At 46.9% G+C, this 21,518-nt stretch overlaps 1 protein-coding gene across 4 annotated transcripts in view; it reads left to right on the forward strand.

Moving 5' to 3' along the window:
• The window catches only part of TRIO (trio Rho guanine nucleotide exchange factor), a 383,177-nt gene that overhangs the window by 206,767 nt on the left and 154,892 nt on the right, over positions 1-21,518 (forward strand). For all 4 annotated transcript variants that reach the window (XM_059916123.1, XM_059916125.1, XM_059916124.1 and 1 more), the window contains exons 10-11: positions 8,400-8,522; positions 20,010-20,201. In XM_059916123.1, the coding sequence (XP_059772106.1) occupies positions 8,400-8,522; positions 20,010-20,201 (315 nt within the window). The remainder of the gene's footprint in view (positions 1-8,399; positions 8,523-20,009; positions 20,202-21,518) is intronic.

A 21,518-nucleotide genomic window follows, 5' to 3' on the forward strand; every position in this document is an offset into this window, starting at 1 on the left:
CATCTCTTCCCCACAGTGGATGCAATACAGGAATGCAGGGCGCGGGAGCTGGCGCTGTGAGCCAGTGGGATGGGACGTCGAGGACACATTCACTCAGGGGTCAGGATGACCAGGAGCGGGCAGAGCCAAGAACAAGCCCCAGGCAGCTTGGTCTCCCCGTTGTTGAGTGTCAGCCGAATTGCCAGGGTCCCCTAAGAGGAAAGTGCCCAGGGATTAGCTGACAGGGAAGACCGCGTGCATGCATGCATGTGTGTATGTGTATTTCTATAGTTCAGTAACTAGACTTAAGGTATACATAACGTCTGGATGTGTTTCCTAGATAACATCTAGACATATTAAGATTTTTCTTGGACAACTTTGGACTATTTTATACTTATTTCCAAATTAAGAATGAGAAAAATAATTTTTAAAAGTTTAGAATATTGCTAAGGGTGTTAACCCGTGTTGGTAGAGTGATGGTTTGGTTGGGGTGTGATGGGAGTATCCAAGGTGAGACTATATGAATAGTAACCTACTTACCTCCTTTCCTCCCTCCCTCCCTCCCATCCTAAGGTTCTTTGTTTTCCTTAAGAAATTTAATGTATTTATGTAATTAAAACTATGGTAATACCAGGAGAAGTAATTTAAATTTTTTTGGAAGATGGATGGATGGATGGATGGATGGATGGATGGATGGATGTTGTAAAAGTTTAGAAGCCTTCCAGCCTCCTTCTGAGCCCTTCTTCCCTGATTTCGCCCAGGCTCCCTTCCAGCCAAGAAAGTGTGTGTGGAGCACACGCTCCTGGCCTTTCCTGTGCTCTCATGGGATTTAAGCAGAAGGAGCTCCTGCAACGCAGGGCATTTGGTGTTCCGTATCATATGTTTGCTGTGTGTAACTTGACTGAGGTCTTTTAAATGGCATCTTTTTCCAAGTGAGCATTAGGTTTGGTGTACTTTGAAATGTTCTAGAAACCATTTTTTAAAAAAAAATATATTTCCATATTATGAGTAATTAGAAGATGTGGTATATAATGCAATGGAATATTACTCAGCCATTAAAAAGAATGAAATAATGCCATTTGCAGTAACACGGATGGACCTACAGATTATCATACTGAGTGAAGTAAGTTAGACAGAGAAAGAATATCTATTGCTTATAGGTGGAATCTGAAAAGAAATGATACAAATGAACTTACAAAACAGAAACAGACTCACAGACTTAGAGAAGGAACTTCTGGTTATGGGGGTGGGGGAGGAGATAGGGACTTTGGGATTGACGTGTACACACTACTACATTTAAAATGGATAACCAACAAGGACCTGCTGTGTAGCATAGGGAACTCTGCTCAATATTATGTACCAACCTAAATGGGAAAAGAATTTGAAAAAGAATAGAGACAGGTATATGTATAACTGAATCACTTTGCTGTACACCTGAAACTGTCACAACGTCGTTAATCAACTATAGTCCAATATAAAATAAAAAGTTAAAAAAAGAGTAGGGGCTTCCCTGGTGGCGCAGTGGTTAAGAATCCGCCTGCCAATGCAGGGGACAGGGTTTGAGCCCTGGTCCAGGAAGATTCTCACATGCCGTGGAGCAACTAAGCCGCGAGCCACAACTCCTGAAGCCCACACGCCTAGAGCCCGTGCTCCGCAACAAGAGAAGCCACCGCAATGGGAAGCCTGTGCACCTCAACGAAGAGTAGCCCCCGCTCGCCGCAACTGGAGAAAGCCCGCGCGCAGCAACGAAGACCCAATGCAGCCAAAAACAAATAAATAAAATAAATTTTTAAAAAAGAGTGATTATATTTTTAGAACAAACTTAATTCTAATTTTGAAATACAGTGATTGAAGAAATGGAGAGTTCTTGGCTCCACTGGAGAGAAGTAAAGAAATGTGTGGGTGGAGATAGTCGTTACTGTCAGGCAGCGGTGAATGCTGGACCTAGAACGTTACTCTTTCTTCACTCAGTCCCCAAGAGCCCACAGATGCATGTGGAATTTTGTGTCTGTTTCATTTCACTGTAAATGTTATGCCACGCACTTTACAGAATTTAGAGCCAGAGGCCCTTGTGATCACGTCAGGCCAAGCCCCTCATTTTCCAGGTTAAAAAACCCCAGACTCCAAAAACTCGAGCGTCTTGGCCGAAGCTGCAGGAAGCCTAGTGGGTTTTTAACTGCGTCACTGCTCTTGACCTGGGGAGGATGCTTCACTCTGAGCTAATCAAAGAGTCAAACTGACGTCTTACTTAAGAAGGAATATTTAAGTGGGGCTTCTCAGGCTCCGGGAAGGGGCTTTCATAGAAGCTGCAGTTGCCCATCACTGCAAAGGAAAATAGCTACTGAAGGAGAGTCTTTAAATATCTTCACATTTTACTTTCTCACTCACTGTTTGCATTCACCTTAGGAGTGGATGAGGGGAAACGGAGGCTGCAAGGGAGAGAGGGCGCTGACTCCCAGCCCCCAGCGGTCCCGAGCCCAGCTATTCCCAGCTCACAGCTTCGTGTTCTTCTCTGAGCAGCTGATGGCGTAGCCTGGCCTCCACTGGAAAGGGAAGAGCGTGACTAGGAGGCCGGCTTCAGGAGTAAAGTACGCTCTGAGCGCTGGGGAAGAAAGTGTCAGGCAGGCGAAGATGGCAGGGGTGTGTGGGTTCCCTCACTTCTGATTCTTAACTTCGTGATGAAGTGTCATTAACAGCGTAATACTGGATGTCCTCCTTGCGGCAGTGGCTGAAACACTGGCCTTTAATAAAAGTTATGTTGTCGAAGAGCAGGCCTCCTTTTTGGTCCCCCATTTGAGTTTAGCAAATTTCAAATGATGTGGCTTAGTTGTTCGGTCATCCTTTGTTATAATCACTAAAATAGCATTGATTTGATCATCAAGAAAGCTCTGATCTAAATGCTTCTGTCAGGAGCACTTATTTAAAAGCAGAACTAGAACCATAGTATGTGTCCATTTCTAGATTGGTATCCTGATGATTTAAATAACAGCCAGCCTGTTGAACAAGGAAGTAACTAAAGTAAGTGAAACTGGGTTAGTTTTGGTTTTATAGGGAATCTAGGGTAGGGCTGGGAGGAAATTCATATTTTGCCACTAGAAAATCTGATTTTATATAACAAAGAACAAATTCAGAATATTTTAGAATTACCTTTGTTTTTCATTGGTTTCATGTAACCGTAGTTTTTAAAACTGAATATAGAATCAGCAGAGTTAATTGTTTCATTTTTGTGTGCTTAAAATGTGACTTAGAGCAGCGGTCCCCAACCTTTTTGGTACCAGGGACCGGCTTCGTGGAAGACAGTTTTTTTGCACGGACTGGAGTGGGTGGGGATGGTCAGGCGGTAATGCGAGCCATGGGAAGCAGCAGATGAAGCTTCGCTCGCTTGCCCGCCGCTCACCTCCTGCTGTGCGGCCTGGGTCTTAACAGGGTTGAGGACCCCTGACTTAGCGGGAACTCTCATTATTGTGACAGAAAACACTGATTCACTAGGCCTTGTCTCTTTAAAACAGTAACTAAAATTGACAGATGTTTGTATGCTTTCCCTGAATACCGTTTGCATCCAAAGTTCCCAGTAAAATTAGATAAGCTTAATGTGCTCTTGGTGGTTTTATGTCAGAGGTCTGGTCTAGCATTTACAAACAGTAAATCTTAGCGCTGGAACTGTAATGTTAGAAATATTTCAAAGGTTTTCATATAGTATTTACAATTCATAAAGTAACACAGTATAATGAGGGGTAGGAGCCTATGTTTGGAGTCTTGAAGTCCTGTGTTTGTTTCTCTTTTTTACTAGGTGTTCTTTCCCGGGCTCTTAACTTTCCGGAGTGTCCAGTTCTTGCTTAACAGAGATAATAATAAAAGTCTTCTGTCTTATTTGTAGCCCTTGGGACAAATATGTTTTGGAATTAAGAATCTCTCAGAGTTGAGAAAGAGAACAGTGTGTATACACTGTGATACACACTCTGGGGAGGTCTGGGCAGCCCCCCGTAATCAAGCACATGGAGATTTCTGCAGCCAAATGTTCAAGGACTCACACCAAAGGGGTCAGTAAAGACTATTAGTAGCCTCAGGTTGGGTCTTATCGCTAGTAACTTTTTGTGACCAAGTTTTGAAAAAATATTTGGAATTTCAGAGCTGTTTTTAGCTTTTTGTGGATAAGGGGTTATAGACCTGTATTGCCCTCCCAAGCACAGCACAGAATAATCTCTCAGTAAATGATGCCAGAGGCAATGACGTGGTGCGTGGTGATGATAGAAGGCTGTTCTAGTAAGTGTTTGAAATAAACACCTCTGCATTTTCAAAGGAGAATGTCATTACATTGGTTTTTATATCGCATGTTGTTGACATATAGGCCCTTGAGAAGGTCTCCTCTCTGACAAGGGTTTAGTATTTAGTTGTAAGTTCTTAAATAGTAATTACTTAGAAATATTAATCCACAAAGCATAGTGAATGTTAGGTAGTAGGGGCTTATGGCAGAAAATTAGTTTAGCGATAGATAGATTGCACAGGATGGCCAGAACCGGCCACATGAGTGAGGGTAGAAAAGGCAACAGTGGCCAGTTCCTGAGGCGTGGTGGTGTTTGCCGGTTCACCTCCCCCCATTTTGCTGTCTATTATAATAGTGTCACTTCATCAGAGGTCATTTACCCAATAGCCTGAACTGTTCTGAAGCAAAGCAGCTCTTTCCTTCCTCAGTTTGCCACCTGTGTGCCAGCTGTGCCGACTTGAAGAGGCAGTGGAGACTAGAGGTTAAGAGAATGGACCCTGCTTCCTGGGTCCAGGTCCACAGCCTGGCTCTTCCACTTGGTAGCCGTTGGTCCTGTGTCTTCACGTGTGAAACAGAGTCACGACATGCCCGCATCCAGCTCTCCCTGAGGACTGGTGGTGTAGTGTACGTCAGGGCCGGCTTCAATAGCAGGTGCTCAGACAGCAGTGCAATTATTCGTTAAGAGATGGGCATCATCCTACTGCCATCGTCACGCTCAATCTCATAATTACATTACAAACAGGGAGCTAAACAATCTGTGAGATTGTCTGCACAGCTGACATCTTGACTGAGATGCTGAGACGAGTTATCTGTGTTTTAAGTCTTGGTGGCTCACTTTGGAGCGACCTTGACCTTGGGGCGATCATGGTGCCTGTTACAGGACACTGATGCAGAGGTACGAGCTTGCCCCACATTCCCCGAACAGGGAGGGGGCGCTGTCGGCCTCCCAGCCTTGTTCTTCTGCCTGTGAACCGGGTGCCCGTGGGAAGGACCGGCTTCTGCCCTTTTTCCTCGAGCCGGCTGCAGAGAGCAAGTTGTTCCTCAGGTGAAGGTCACAAGGCAGCGAGAGGGCAGCTGCCACCACGGCTGAGTCAGGGAGGGGGCCGGCTGGACTAGCTTGATGGAGCCCCTCACTGGCAAATATTTTTATGTTTTAAATGGAAAGGTTCCACAAGCTTGTCTTTCAAATGCTCCTTGGGCAGGTACATTCATTCAGGATTCCCTGGCAATCTGGGAAACATTCTCAGACTTAATGAGAAGCAAAAGCCTCGTGGGGAAGTTTGGTTTTGAATATGAGCTGGATTTCATAATTGTCTGTGACTGTTTTTAAAAAGTGCTTGGAATTTATACAGTCTTCTTTGAATTACTGTCATGTTTGTTGGAAATATAATTTCACTAGGTATTTACAATTCTGTGAAAAGGTACCACTAATAAAAGAAAAATTGTAACCCATTTGTAACCCTGAGTGGTTGGTTCATAATAGCTTTTATTTCCAACTTACGCTTTCTGAAGCAACTTTTCTTGGGCTTGAAAAAACAAATTCTTATTTTTTTAAAAAGACTATATTTTGCTCCCTCCAGCTCTTTATACCAAATAGTGTTTGTCTTTTACTTTTTGAAATTGTGCCCTTACTTCAAGTCTGTATTGAGTCATCAGTACTCATCAGGTTTGCTGTTTACCAAACGTCGATTTTTCTTTTTACACTATGTTGAGGAATATACAGCAGATACTGTAGCTGTAGTTTAAAAAAAGAGTCTCCTAGTCTTTCATGCAGATCTGATAGGCAAGTGGACGGTGGCATAGGTGTTACTTACGTATCTCTCAACTCTTTTCAAGCTTAATATAGTTGATCCTGGTCTTCTGCCTGGTGCTGGCCTCATACCCGAAGGCACATTCCATTAACTGTATCCATTCTTTGAAGTTGAGACATCTTGAAATTGTCATTGGGCATTTCTTTAGGAGTGAGACAGGACCTGTGTTCTGTAATATGTACTAAGAGACTGTCATATAAACAGCAGCTTGATATCAGGTGCTGAATGTGGTACTACCTACTAATGGTGATACTGAAGGTCTCTCTCTTTTTAATCTCAAGAAAGAAAAATAATGTACTAAGTGCACTGGTTAAAAAGCAATGGAATATTCATAGCCTGTGCTTCCAAAGAGCTTGACATTAGATGGAAGCTGTCTCTGGTGACAGTTTGTGGGTGGGGATGGCTTGTGTGCTGTATACCTGCCACGCCAGGATATTAAGGTGCTCGACAACTCACAGGCCCCCATTATTATCCCCACTGAGCAGGCGGGAAGCTGCGGCTCAGAAAGGCTACCCCGTGTCTGTGGGGCAGGGGGCTAGAAACGAAGGGTAAAGAGGGAGCTTTCAGAAGCACTGGGAGGTGGACAGACAGAATACAAATGGATCCAGTAGGAATCACTTGGATAGTGTGACCCCGGGTGACTGACAGAGCGTGGTGTTGAGAGGGGGGTTCAGGAATGAACTATGGTAATAAGGTAAGCGTGTACCTTTAGCCTGAGCAGCCGCTGCGAGGCTTGACCTCTGTACCCCACCCTGTCCTCCCACATGCGTGTGTGTGCGTGCACGCGCGCACACACACACACACACCCCTGCTCCTTCTACAAGGCTCTTTACAGAGGACCACCAGGGATTTATTCAGGTTCGTGAGCCATTTTATTTACATGCACTACTAACTGTGCTAAGCCCTATGCAGAAAGGACCCTCAAACAGACCAGAAGGTCACTGGTGTGGAGCGGAAGAGAACAAGTCCGGTTGTCCCTGGACAGGCCTTTAGCTGCTGCCTCTTTTTATCTAGATGTCTGTCAGCACAACTGATCTCTCAGTGGCGGAGGTAACAAAGGGCAAGGGATCACTTTTGTAGCCATGAACCTCAAATTAACGCCCCTTGTATTTATTTACTTTAAGTGAAATATAGTTGACACGCAGTGTTAGGTTAGTGTCAGGTGTACTCTGTAGTGACTTGGCATTTGCGTACATTGTGAAACAATCACCGGATAAATTTAGTGCCCACCTGTCCGCACACAGTTATTGCGGTATTATCCACTGTCTTCCCCAAGCTGTGCATTGCATTCCCCACCCTAAGGCCCCCTTAATTTTGCAGTTAGTGGAGGGCTGTGACTGGTCCCCTTCCAGGTTGCCCTCTAGACCACTGTCCTAGCTGTGCGGCTCCAGGCAGGTCTTTAGTCCAAGATCGTTTTGATCTGCATCCTTAGTTACCATCGTTACTAATTGCAGAATCCGAGGTGGCCTTCAGTACTTTGCAACACATGAACAGATGTCTTCAGATATTTAAATATCTTTTAGCGAAAGTTTCTGGCTAAAGACGTCACTGACTTAGTTTTTTGCTGGTTATCCCCTCTCCATCAGAAAGAGACAAATGTGTATTTGATGTAGTCTTAAATATGTTGTTTGATTATGTCGGCACTTTGTAACTTCTCAAGTACAGTAGCCAGTGAACTACTCAGCCCCAGCTGTGACTTAAAATCATTGGGTTGCCCGGCTTTACTTTTACTCTTTTTCTTTAGTGTGGTGGATTTCAACTAGCAAGAACTTTTATGTATTTAAATTCATGGAATGTTTAGCTTTCACAGCAGCTTAGTTTATAGAATAAATTATCCTCGAAGACCAGGACCGAGGCATTTAACTGTTTTGTTTTCTTGGGTTTTACTTACACATTTCAAGTCTTTTAGAAGAGACAGAAAAACATGAACTCTGTAGTTAAACTTGAATTGTCTGAGTTGTGAAGCTTTGAGCCTTATAAAAATGTTCAGTTAAATTGCTCCTCTGTGACTTGATGACCACTGTCTCACACAAAACCTAGGCAGTTTTGTTGGCTCAGTCATGCATAAACTGAGGTGAGATTTAATCATTATTGCATGTAATATTTATATATGGACAGACTTGCACTATTAAAGTAAGAGGTGATTAAAATCATGGTGGGAAAGCTGACAGAAGATGTAATTCTCAACGTGTTAGATTACTGTCCAGTTGCTCCCAGTTTTTTTTCTCCTTTGTTTCTTGTTTCTTATAGAATTCAGATAAGAGACTGTATCGTTAATGGAGAGCCCTAAAACTGATGGAGGCAGGCATGGTTTTTATGGCATATATATCTGTATTTCATTGTAGGTGCTGGACTGGATTGAGAACCATGGAGAAGCATTTCTGAGCAAACATACAGGTGTGGGGAAATCTCTCCATCGGGCCAGAGCTTTGCAGAAACGTCATGAAGATTTTGAAGAAGTAGCACAGGTAAAACAATGGTTTTTACTATTTTCTTCCATAAATACCTAAGTGGTTGGTTTTGAATTACAGTTTTAACCCCACCTCTGTTGAGTTAGCTTTAATGAGGTACGTTTGAAGGTGATTCAGAGATAATGCTCAGATTTCAGATGAAGCTGTCATTGCCTGGGCAGAAAGATGATTTAGACAGTTGACCCTTTTGTAAATGTGAAGTTCTTGAAACAGAAAAATGTCTTGGATATTTTTGCCATATTTTTTGTACAAGTGTCTGTTGACTAGTTTGTAAAATTCCATTTCATAATCAGAGAATAACAGTCCTTGAATTTCTGTAATGATGGGCCAGCATTTCTTTTCCCTTTTCTATTTCTTTTAAAGTCATGTGCTTCAGAAACAGGAGGCAGGGGTGTGGTATGTTAAGAGCATGAGATTTGTGGAGTTGGATTGTTGGCTGTAATGCTCACCAGCTGTGTGGCTTTGGAAAAGTCTCTTAACCTTTCTGAGGTTAACTTTTTTACCTGTAAAGTAGGCACAGTGAGGGCTGCTGGAGAGGAAGTAAGGTGTGTATGACAGTGTCATGTATGGCATCTCGCCCAGGTCTTTCCCACATTGGTAAATGTGCCTTTCATTTTGTTTTGTGTTTTGAAAGAAAGAGGAGTGAAGGAGGGAGAGATTACCATGCCATGATATATATGTGAAAGCTGTAGGAGCTAGGGTAAAAGTTGTTTTAAAAAGAAATTGTAGGATGAATCCAAACTGAGACACATTATAGTAAAACGGAGGAACACCAAAGGCAGAGTCTCAACAACAAGAAGAGAGAAATAACAAAATCACAACCGTGAGAATGACTCTTAGCTGACTTCTCACCAGTAACTGCAGATTCTGGAAGACAGTGGGATGGAGTCCTAAGGGAAAGGAACTCTGAACCCGGAATTCCACACCCAGTGGAGCTATCATTGAACAGTGAGAATAAAATGTAGACCAAGACCAAGAGAGTTTACCATTCACTTACTTACAGGAGAACTGAAGTGTGTAGTTTAGTCAGAATAATGGAAGCACCCACTGTAATTTAAACTCCACGAGTGCAGGGATTTTGTGTTGTTCACTTCTCTGTCACTAGCGCCTAGAACAAGGCTGGCGTGGTGCAGCTAAGCATTCAGCAGTATTTGTTGAATGAGTTAATTTAATGAATAAAAAGGAAATATGAGAAGGAAGGCTTGAGGTCAATAATGAGCACAGAAATTGGTAAATATGTTTGTAAATCAAAGGATTGACCATTTAGACACAAGACAGTAGAATTGGGGGGTAGTTAAAAACAAGACGGAGCAAAGCCCCGGAGCACCTGAACACAGAAGGTGGAGAGGTGTCCTGAGGGGATGGCAGGAGGTGTTGCTTATCTTAGATTTGTAAAGACAGGGGTGTGTGTGAGCGTTTTTGAATGACTACTAAATGCAGGGATAGAAAGCACCGCTTCCCATAAGTATAAAGAGAAAAGAAATACAGAAAACCAGATAAGTAAAAACTCAGGAAAATGGGTCTAGTGGAAGCAAAAGAAAGGAGAACAACAAAAATCATGTCGGAAATCACAAAATAAGATGTAGCAATTTGTCCCCAAATAGCAGTAATTACAGTAAATGCAAAATAGATTATACTAGTTAAAAGAAAGATTCTCTGATTGAATAGTTTTTAAAAAATCATACTGTGGGGCTTCCCTGGTGGCGCAGTGGTTGAGAATCTGCCTGCCAATGCAGGGGACACGGGTTCGGGCCCTGATCTGGGAAGATCCCACATGCCGCGGAGCAACTGGGCCCGTGAGCCACAATTACTGAGCCTGCGCGTCTGGAGCCTGTGCTCCGCAACAAGAGAGGCCGCGATAGTGAGAGGCCCGCGCACCGCGATGAAGAGTGGCCCCCGCTTCCCGCAACTGGAGCAGGCCCTTGCACAGAAACGAAGACTCAACACAGCCAAGAATAAAAATATTAAAAAAAAAAAAAAAAATCATACTGTGTATTGTTTTCAAAGGGCAAACCTAAAACATAAATACCCAGGAATTTTGAAAGTATGTAAAGTGTTAGAAGAAGATCCACCAGGCAAATAATAAGCAAATGAAAACTGGTATAGGAATATTGGTATTAAGCAAATAGACTTGAAAGCATAAAAACATTATTAGAAATAAAGAGAGCCTTCAATTATAAAAGGAAGAGTATCAATATACATCTAATGATTTAGTCTCAAAATCTATAACACCAAAATAAGCAGGAGTGGGTGCGTCCATGGGTTTCACATGACAGAGGGTTCAGTTGTACCCTGGAAACTGATGTGAGATAGAGTCATGGGATAAGAAAGCAAACTGCACTTCAGTCCTGTTCAGGGAAAATGCCTTTAAAAAGTTATCTCCTTTACACTGTAAAAGTCTCTGTATGTAAAGTAAAAGTGACAACCCAGCCTTCTGCATTCTTGATCTTAGAAGCGGGATGGAAGAGGCTCTGTGTTCAGCGGCCTTGCCGCACCGGGATGGGTCTCTGGATTTTTCTTTTCTGCATTACGTGTGATGTCCCTACTTTAGGTTGCTGGAAAATATTTTGCCTTCCTCTCGTAGCAGAAGAAATGTGGGAAATGTGTTCCATCTCCCCTTGATTTTTCCATAAGATAAGCTACTGCTGTAGCCATGTGGTTTGAGGATGGATGTGAGATTTGGATCCTCTGAGCAAAGACTTCAGGCACCAATGAATCTAAGAGGCGGGACTGCAAACAACCAAACCCAGAGGAGACTCCTGCCCCGAGTAGCAAGTTCACCCGTGACCGTGGGCTCGACCGCCCCGGCCCCCGCCTCGCACCTTCCCGAGCGTGTTCCAGTGTGAAGGCTCTGGCCTGCCGAGTGTCCTCCTGTGGATCCAGCACCTGTTGACCCCTCCCTTTAATTCCTGTGGTGCCTTCTGTGGCGACCCTCGCCCTATCTTTTCATGGTAATCTTACTTCTTCAGATCTAAGATGACAATCAAAGCCGTCAACACAGGGGCTCGGGGCAGCAAGAGGGAGACACTTTCTTTGTAGGACACGTTTGCGTCTTGAGGTTTCTAGGGTGAGCCCCAGAGCGGAGGGAGGACTGCCTTTACCCCTGGTTCAGAGAAAGGCAGGGGCCTGTCAGCTCCCGCTGTTCCCCGGCCGAGTCTCGCTGCTTTCTTATCATCTTTGGCACATTGACCCTGGGACTCTAAGGGGTACCTGGCCCTCTTTTCCTTAAATTGAAAGTCCTTAAGCCCGAGTCTGAACTGTGCATGAAAAAACAAAAACCTTCAATGTAGGCACGTTTTGCTCACTTTGCAAACATCTGCGCCCAGTTTCCCTCCCTCTGGTCTTCATACCATCACCAGTCGTGTGCCAGGGGTTCATTCTGCCAGGGCCTGGGGAGCTACGCACAGACACCCAGCCTCCCCTCTCTGCGGGCCTCCCTCCTTTGCAAACCCGCCGGGGGGCAGGCTCTGAGCGCTCCGCCCTGGACCTGGCCCTGTGCTCATTTCCACCCCCTGCCGGGACCTGGCCCCTCACTTCTGGCCTCTTGGCCCAGCATCTCCAGCTTCTCCTTCTCTTAGTTCTTTTCCTTCTGGCATGAAATGTTTATAGGCCCTCCCGTCTCTTGGAGAATGTCGCTTGATGCTGGTGCATGTTTTAGATACCGCTGGTTCAGAGGGAGTGCTGTGCACTTTACCTCCGCATCGCCCCTGGCGCCGGCCGTCCGGTGTCTGCGTCTCTGGCTGATAAAACTGTAGGCAGGAGGCACCCAGGGACGTGCCGTTGCCCAGAGTGGGCATTCAGCAGTCTGTCGTGGTTGGCTGTGAAGGGGACCAGCCCCTCATGTATGACGAATCCCCTCCACTTGCCTTAGGGCGAAAGTCTCTGATCTTTTCTGTCCACAGACACGCGTCCACCTCAGTGTGTGTCGTGTGACAGGTCCCGAGTGGTCCCTGATGGGCTCTGGAGTCCGGTGCTCGCCGCCCGCGTACCTGCAGATACTGCGCATCACAGACCTGCTTCAGGCTGGTTCTGAAAGGAACGTGCCCTGCCTCCGTACACCGGGGGGCCACCCTGGACCCCTCTACGATAAGAACAGATTAAACGTCGTAAGCTGGGAGGGGGCTGTAGACCTGAAGAAATAGAGTGGGCTTCTCTCTCTAGGCCCCCCAGCTTGTTTAAAAAGATTCTTTGAGGGGCCTAAGAGGGAGGAGGGTAGCATTTTAAGCCAGGAGCGGTCTGGCCTGTGAAGTGGCTCCGCAAGGAGCCGCGCTTTATTAAGACCACGTGCAGCAGATCCGGGCTGGACAGACAGTGGCCTGGGTATCGAGCCAAATCACGCTCTGTGTTTGTAGCTTCATTCATGGAAAGCTGTCTGCCTCTTCCCAGAGAAGACGATGACATCAGTCTTGCTCTGGTGCAGGGGGCGAGGCCACTGGAGGGAATGCCTTCCCCACCTTTCCTTCTCCACCCTCCTGTCTTCGATTGCTTTCTGTCAAAACAAAGTATAATACCAGTCCTATGGCAGAGGGAGATCTACGGTCATGCTTTAGATGTATGTATTTTTTGGACAGAATGGCCTTTGGAGGCACCTTAAAAATAGGAACAGAGGCATCTTTAGTGCTTAATAAAGAGCCTTTTCTCATTTTCTGAAACATACTCACAAAGGTAAAACACATTTTGGGTTTAGGGAAAAGAAATTTCTTTTTCATGGTTAAGTTTAAGGTGAGTTAGTGTGTGTCTTGGGGTTGTGTTTTGAAGGGTCCTTTGTAAAATGAATTCTAAATTGTCTCGACAATCTTTAGTTTCAAGATACTGAATTAGCAGTTTATTTAATGAATTATTCTTAAAGTCAACTTCTTCAAAACATGACATGGTAAAGTAACATGACAGATTCAGAAAGGAAGTGTCAAAAGTCTTACGGTTGAATTCATTTAAGACCTACTAAATATAGATTATTCTGTAGAACAGTTCTAGTGTTCTGAGAAGGGGGAACCCGAAAAGAGCCTCTTGTGTACTTGGTGGCAGCGAGTTGTGCAGCCGGTGTGACTTCTGCAGGCCCTCGACTTCGCGGCGAGGCCCCTGGTCTCGGGCTGTTTCAGACACTGCTAGAGCCACATCAGGAAGTGTTGGACCATTTTGGCACACAGTTCGGCAGACCCGAGAACCTCCTTGTGACTAATGTGAAGATCCATTCCTTCTTTATGTTGTACCGTGATTCTTGAGTAGATAGATCCTATCCAATGACTCCGTGCTGATGAATTTCTAGAGCGTGGCAGATGGAGCCACGGTGCATGTTCACGCAGGAGCTTTAAAAAAGAAATTAACAACGCTTTCCACGTGAAGCTTTTTGCAAATGACTCTGGGAAAGGAAGGTGCTCTTTGACAGTCACCTGCTCTTTTACCTTCTAAATAATCATCCAAGTTTAATGTCCCTTTTTAGATTTAAAAAGCTATGAGTACAGCAGCCAGGAAAGCTGAGAACATTCTGGTTCAAGGAAGAAGCTGGTTTCAAGAGCACAGAAGATTTCTCTAATAGGAGTCAATACATCTCTGGCGTAGCATCTTCCCGTAGGTGCCTTCTCTCATGTCTGCTTGTCCCCTGGGATTCAGATCACCTTCCAGAGATGTAAACATCTCGAAGTTGTTCTCCAGGAAGCCATTTCTGTCAGTAACTTTTTTTGTGTGCGATATAATTAACTTGTCTTCCAGGATAAAGAAGTGTGGCATTCAGGAAAGCAGGAGACCTTAAACATTCATTCTGGATTTTTAGAAGCGAATCAGGCCAGTTCTCTAACCCCCGGGGTCTCTCCTGAACTCATGCATCTTTTGCAGGGAGGGTGCCCTGAGCACAGCACGTGGGCACTTTCGGCACACCTGCAATTCAGGCGTGACATGCTTGTGTTTTCCTCCTTTCCTGTCTTTCCTAAGATCAAGAAAACCCATCTGTTTTTTTTTTTTGTTTTTTTTTTTTTTACCAGTTTCTAAATATAGCCTCTGGCCCTCTTGGGTAAGACCCAGGCTGTAGCTGTTGTGGATTGTAGGGAGGAGAAGGTCTGATCCTCCTTTGAAAAGGCTCTTGTGTTTCTTGAGACCTAGGACATTGTGCAATTTTAATTTACTTCTCAAGAAAATAGGAAACTCTTTGGGCGCACCCCGGCCTGGCCCTGCAGTATCTCCTTCAGTCCTCGCTGCAGGGATTGGTACCCCACCCCATGGACCAGGAACTGGGCCCCGGGGGAGATGCCCTGGGGACAGGGCAGTGGGTGGAAGAGGGGAGTCCAGTCTCTTCAGACTCAGAAACAGCCTGCTTTACCTGACACCTCCTCCCTGCTGTAAGTCTAAGATTGAGTGACTCAACCTTCCCTTTTGAGAGGACCCCTGGCCGAGGCCTTTGTTTTTGGGACAGTCCCAGCTCTTCTGACTGCTGGCTGAGTTTTTGCACCTCTTTGTCTTGGTGTCCTGGCTTATAAAGTAGAAGTGAAATCGTGTCGTTGTCACAGGGCTGCTTCGGGGCACAGAGCAAGTGCTCCAAAGCTAGCATTTCTCATCCGTATGTTTGTGAACACACGGAGATCTATTTCTTCCACGGCCAAAGGATCCAGGGTAGGTTCTGTGCACAGGGAGGCCTTGGCCTTGGGTTTCAGAGAGGCCACGGCTGACCCTAGCTCCGCCAGCACCTACTGCTGTGCTGAGGGAGAGTCACGGAGTCCCTCCTACTGGCTCAGGGTCTTCAGGTGTAAAATGAGAGGTGAGACGAAATGAGTGCTGTTTCGTGTCCCAGATCATTCAGAAATGCAGTTCTTCCTTTGGGACGTTGATTGTTGTAACTGTCTTTACCTGCTGGCCAAGAGGCGGAAAGCTTTCAGAATTGGCATGTGTTGGGAGGCTCTGTCACCTGCAGATCCGCTTACTAAACTCGAGAGGGAAGCGGCTTCACGGCTGTAGCGACAACAGATGCGAAAACAGGACTCGGCTCGTAGCAGGTGTGTGCGTGCACCGTGCAGCGTGCTAAACTGTCGGCTCCGTCCAGCACCGAGGCCCGTCGTGCCTCTGCTCAGAGCTGCCGAGCGCGGTCCTGGGAGGCCCCTCAGGGAAGCGTGGATCCCCCTAAAGCCACCGTCCCCGGGAGTGTCACCTCACTGTGCGGCCTCTGATGAGCAGAGACCTCTGGGGGCAGCGTGTATGCAGAACCTGCCCAGGAGGAGCCTTGAGGCTCGTAGCTGCCCATTGCGAGGAGAGCTTTCTCTGTGCCCAGGGGCTGCGCTGAGGGGCCGGGGGCCAGCCTCCCAGGAGGGAAGGACTAGGTCAGGGGTCCGCAAGCGGTACCGGTCTGCGGCCTGTTGGGAACGGGAGGTGAGCGGCGGGCGAGTGAAGCTTCCTCCGCCGCCCCCATCGCTCGCAGGACCGCCTGACCATCCTCCCTCCATCCCCCCGCCCCGTCCGTGGAAAAAGCGTCTTCCATGAAACCGGTCCCTGGTGCCACAAAGGTTGGGGACCGCTGGACTAGGTGACAGAATCTGTGGACAGTGCTCCGGACCTCTTCCCTAGGTGGAGGCTGGTTTTCAGAAATCTGCTCTCTGTGTGTGTGTGTACATATATACACATACATCTTTTTAATAAACTTTTTTAGACAACTTCTGGATTTACAGAAAAATGGTGAAGATGATACGGAGAATTCTCATACCCTGCACCCAGTTTCCCCTGTTATCAAAACTCACACCGTTCATTAGTGCGGTACATTTGTTATCATTAATAAGCTAACATTGATCTGATGTCATACTAATAATATATAATATTATACAAATATAATACTGAACCGATACTGTTAGGATTAGTAACTAATACTGATGAACTGAGGTCCGTACTTTGTTCAGGTTCCCTTCGTTTCTCCCCGTTTGGGGCCCCGTCCAGGATCCGCGCTGCACGTGGTTGTGAGGCCTCCTGAGGCCCCTCTTGGCCCCGACACTTTCCGTCGCTCTTTTTTGTGTCGTCGTCGATGGCTTCCCCATCCCTCCCTCATCATTACCCCGTTGCTGTGATTCTCATTCGTAGTTTAACTCCTCCCTCGTCCATCCGGCCACAAGGAGGGGTGATCCTCTCCAGCCTGGGGCTGCGGGTCACCACGTCGGCGACACCCAGGTACTGACGTGACAGCCTTTCTGTCCTGTCCCGCGGAACCTCCCAGGTGGTTTGATAATCTGCGTGAAGGGCTTCTTGTCACAAAGTCACCACTGGCAGGTTGCCAGACTGCCCCGCAGGGGATGTGGAGGCCCAGAGTCGCACAGGACGGAGAGTGGACTTTTCTGAAAAGTGCTTTTGTTGTTCCAGAGCGCTTTTGAAGTGGGCACGTTCACTGTCCGCTCTGCACAGGAATCAGGACAGCTTAGCTTCCCAGTGGGTCACGGTGAATATATACAAAACCCTTTAACTGTGCATTGAAGCTCTGCAGTCAGATTGGGAATGACTGTGCTTTTCAAATGATGCCACATAATTGATTTCGAAGACTATGTAAAGTGTGCACATAGGCATTTTCCGAGTCTGGCCGTGTCGGTCAGTCTTACGGGGCTCTTTGACATCTCTCCCATCATTTCTCGGAGTTCTGAAGGATCCTTTGTTAATAGTGCAGAACGTTCTCGTGAGACTTGGATAGTACCAAGAAAGAAGAGTCCCCTGAAGATGGTTTTCCAGAGGGACAGGGGGACGGGGGTGACTGTCAGCCCTGCAGCGTGTGAAGCAGGGCTGCCTGAGCCACCGTGGTGAGGGGTGAGCTGAACAACACACTGGGTTGTTGAAAGCCAGGGCCCCTGAGTCAGACCTGGCTGCGTCCCGCTTCACCACCTGCCAGCCTTGGCCTCTGAGTCTTGACATTGCCCTCCTGGCCTCAGTCTGCTGACCTGTAAAAGGGGCTGTGGTTAGGATCAGACAGCTCAGTGCGGGGGAGGCCCTTAGACCCACGCCCAGTAAGTGCTCGTGCCAGGGGCACACTTGGAGCCGGGAGCCGTCAGCCTATGCTGGTGACGAAGAGCAGACCGCCCTCCAGCTGGTCTTTATTGTCACGTTTAAATCCCCTGTCGACACTGTACCCCCTTAGAGCCTGCCCAGGACGGGCCGCTCCACCCATCCCAGCCTGACGCTTGGGCCTCGCGTGCTCCGTAAGCGTGCGTCAGCATCATTTTTGAGATCACCTCATACTTGTCACACTGAATGTTAACTCTGCTGTAAAATTTTTTTAAACTTGCAGAAAAGTTGGAAATACAGCACAAAGAACCTACCCTCCACGCTTAACCATTGACCTGAGTGTGTTTTTCCTACCAAAGAGGACATTCTGCTATACAGCCATAATACCGCCATCAAAATCAGGAAATTAACACTGACACATGACTACCTTCTAACCCTCAGACCACGATATCCTTCATAGCTAACGGATCCAGTGTAGAACCACCTGTGACATTTGGTCGTCACATCTCTTAGTGTCCTTCAGCCTAGAGTCGCTCCTTGGTCCTTCCTTAACTTCTGTGACATGACATTTTGGAAAATCTGAGGCCCGTTGTTTTGGAGAATGCCCCTCACTTTGGGTTTGTTTGATGCTGCCTCATGGTGGTACTCTGGTTATACGTCTTCGGCAGGTGTATCCAGGAGTGCTGCCGTGTTCCTAACTCTGTCCCTTCAAGGGTTGCACAGATTAATCTGTCCTGTTACCTGTGGTGTCCACTTTGATCCCTGGGTTAAGGTGGTGTCTGCCAGATGTCTCCGTTGTAAAGTGAGTCGTTCCCCCTTTGTAATTAGCAAGTACTTTGCGGGGAGGTACTTTGAAATTCTATAACTATGCCGTCCGTCATCCAGTTTTACTTTCTGTGTCAGTCGGGACTCCTGGTTTCCTATTGAGTGGATGGATTATCCTCCATCGCCGTCACTGTTTCCTCTGATGCTCAGCTTGTCCCTCGTTTGGCCAACCTGCACCTCCTCAAGCTGGCTTCTCTCTCCTGTCCGCATTGTTCTTGGGCTTCTCCTTGCTTTGGGGCATGGTAAGATGTCTCAGACTCATCTTGTACTTTGTCTCACCCCAACCCTGGAATCCACCATTTCTCCACGGAGCCCTGGTTCCCTCCAGAGCAGAATGGTGCTTACCAGTGGAGATCTGGGTACTACCATGCTTAGTGCCGTTGGGCCATTGCTGTTCCCAGGCCCTCTTGGTGGATGGGGGGTGGAGGAGGGACATGAGGGTACGTGCACATTTACACACGTGTCTCTTGAAAACCGTGAACTTACATGGATCCTCCAATTCCAGTTCAGTGCTGCAGGGTTGACTCAAGTGTTCTCCTTCTTCATATTTGTAACTCCCTTCTCCAAAATGAGTAACCTGCCTCTCATTATCCTCGATGCATTGGCTTAGTAGGTTAATACCCCTGGAGGTCACCAGTCTCCACCTGGGAGGCTTCCCACTGCAGGGGCACCCCGTGCCCCATCAGGCTTGGACTCGCCACAGGGGCACCCTCCGCACACCTGGGGCCACCCCCCGTACACCTGGGGCCACCCCCCGTCTCACCCATGAGGAGCCGACCCTGCTCGGCTGTGGGACTGAGATGCTGGGGAAGGAGAAGGACGAAGGGCTCAGCCAGTGTCTCACGGGGAGCCGCATGCCTCTTCTGGGCGTCTCGGGGCCCTGAACTCTGTTCTCTCCTGCACTGAGGTCCCCCACCTGGCTGGACTGCTCCCCACCCCCTCGGCAGCCCTCTCGCTAGCAGGTCCCTCGAACACTGTCGGGTCTCTAACAGACCTGTTGATTTGAGGAAGACATTTGCAGCCTCATTTATCAAGAATTAAAACAGAGTAATTTTCAGAGTATTTTAGACACCCATTGACACTCAACTCTCGGCTCTTTAAAACTCTGGCTACTTTATAGCCATTGTAGTTATTATTTCCTTTTTCTTTAAAAAACGTTTCCCCCGAAGTAAAGAAAAGATAAGCACAGAATTACTGATAAGTAGAAACATGTGAAAAGAGGCAGCAGCTTATGTTTGTTTGCAACGTAACTTTTTCACTTGATCTTGGGGAATTATCCTAAAGCGGTATATCATACTGAAAGACACAAAACTGGAACTCTGCACTCTGTCATAAAACCAGGAGAAAAAGTGAAGTGGGCATTTGTGGCTACGCGCTGTCTTCTGGCTACGCGGCAGCTAGAGGCCCAAAGCCCTTTATGAGTCACGAGACGGCCAGCAGCTGCCTACAGATACCCCATCCCTGCCTCAGACGGAAGGGCTTTGCCGTGAGGTTGAGTTTAACAACCTCAAGCGAGAATGGAATAGGCTGCTCATGGAGATGTTCTGAGCTCCTAAAATCATCTCTTGCCCTCCTCTTTTTTCTGTTTGATTTACAGAAAGGAACATCACACGCTGACTCTGTTCCAGTGTATTATGGCTCCCAGCCTGGCCAGTTTGTCTTTTATTCACCTTCTGTGTCTCTGAATGTTCTCTTGCACAGAACACATACACCAATGCGGATAAATTACTAGAAGCAGCAGAACAGCTGGCTCAGACTGGGGAATGTGACCCGGAAGAGATCTATCAGGCCGCCCATCAGCTCGAGGACCGGATACAAGATTTTGTTCGGCGAGTTGAGCAGCGGAAGATCCTGCTGGACATGTCGGTGTCCTTTCACACCCACGTGAAAGAGGTGAGGCATCCGGAGGCAGAGACGGAGCTCCGTCTGGAAGGGCCTTTGGACTCCGGGGGAGGAATGAGGATGGGCGTGATGTGAGAAAGCGGACCGGAGGTGGCCGTTTGCGCCGGTGGGGACAGGGCTGGCCTCCTTGCTGGCCGTCCTCGCCACCCGGGCACACGCGTGCCATTGCAGGGGGTGGCATCTGCCAGGAGCAGACCTGTGAGGGAGGGCGTGGCTGGGAGCTGTGGGCCAGGAGGGGAGCGGGGAAGACAGGAGCTGAAGGGGGTCCTTGGCGAGAGGCAGGGCACAGCCATTGTAGCAGAAATAGACGACCTGCCTTTTGGGCTCAGAGCTGTGGGACCTCCTTTCTGCCTGTTAGCCTGTCATGTGGCTGAAGTCCTGGCTGCCTTCTGATTTTATCAGGCTGTGCGGCTGCTCTCAGATACTCGCAGAAGTGCATTTTCCATAACGTTGAATTTAAACGTAGCAAAGCCAGCATGGCCTGATAATATTCACGTTACTGTCATAGGTATGCTATTCTGATAAACTTGTCTCAGGATAAGAGGTAATGTGTTATTTGGTAAATGGAAAACACGTTGGTATTAATTATACCTTGCATATATGTTATTCTTGTGAAAATTATAGTCCAGTATAAAATAAAAATGAAAAAAAAGAAAATCATAGGAAGTTACAATTGAAGAAACTATTACGTAGCTTTTGAGATAGAAGGATGTATAATAAAAACTAAAGTTTTCGGTAGGACTACAAATTAAGATGTCAACTTACTACATCTTATTTCTAAGGTGAAAAGAATTCTCCACTTCACAGCTCTTTATAAGTTGGAAATGAGGGGCCCTTTTAGGTAATTTGAGATTGAGTGCATGAAGACTGTAGTAACAGGCTAGGAAGAAGGAGCTGGGAAGAGTAAGACTATGAGAGACACTTGGAAGGGGCTAGGCCTGGCTTGCCTTGTTTAAAGGCATCCAAGATCAGGAACCAATGAAATTGTTTAAAGGAAAAGAACTTCACTGACAGATCCGGAATCTTGGGCAGTCAGTCCTCCACCAGGCCGTTTGACTTGAATGTTTGACTTCAGAACAGCCATCCTCACTTCCAAGTCTGAAACTTCGTGAGCCCAGGAAGATAGTGTAGGGAGCATATTTGGCCAATGGCCGGGACGCTGAGCAGCCCTTTCTACAAAGGGGCTGGTGCTTTGTGGACCCTGGACAGTTGTCAGAATAGAAAACTGACAGGAGTGGCTTCTTTTCCTGGTTTAATAATGCCACCACTGAGAAAGACTTCACGGTGTTTACAAAGAGACTGTTCTTT

This window comes from Balaenoptera ricei, chromosome 3 (assembly GCF_028023285.1).
Source record: "Balaenoptera ricei isolate mBalRic1 chromosome 3, mBalRic1.hap2, whole genome shotgun sequence".
Classification (NCBI taxonomy): domain Eukaryota; kingdom Metazoa; phylum Chordata; class Mammalia; order Artiodactyla; family Balaenopteridae; genus Balaenoptera; species Balaenoptera ricei.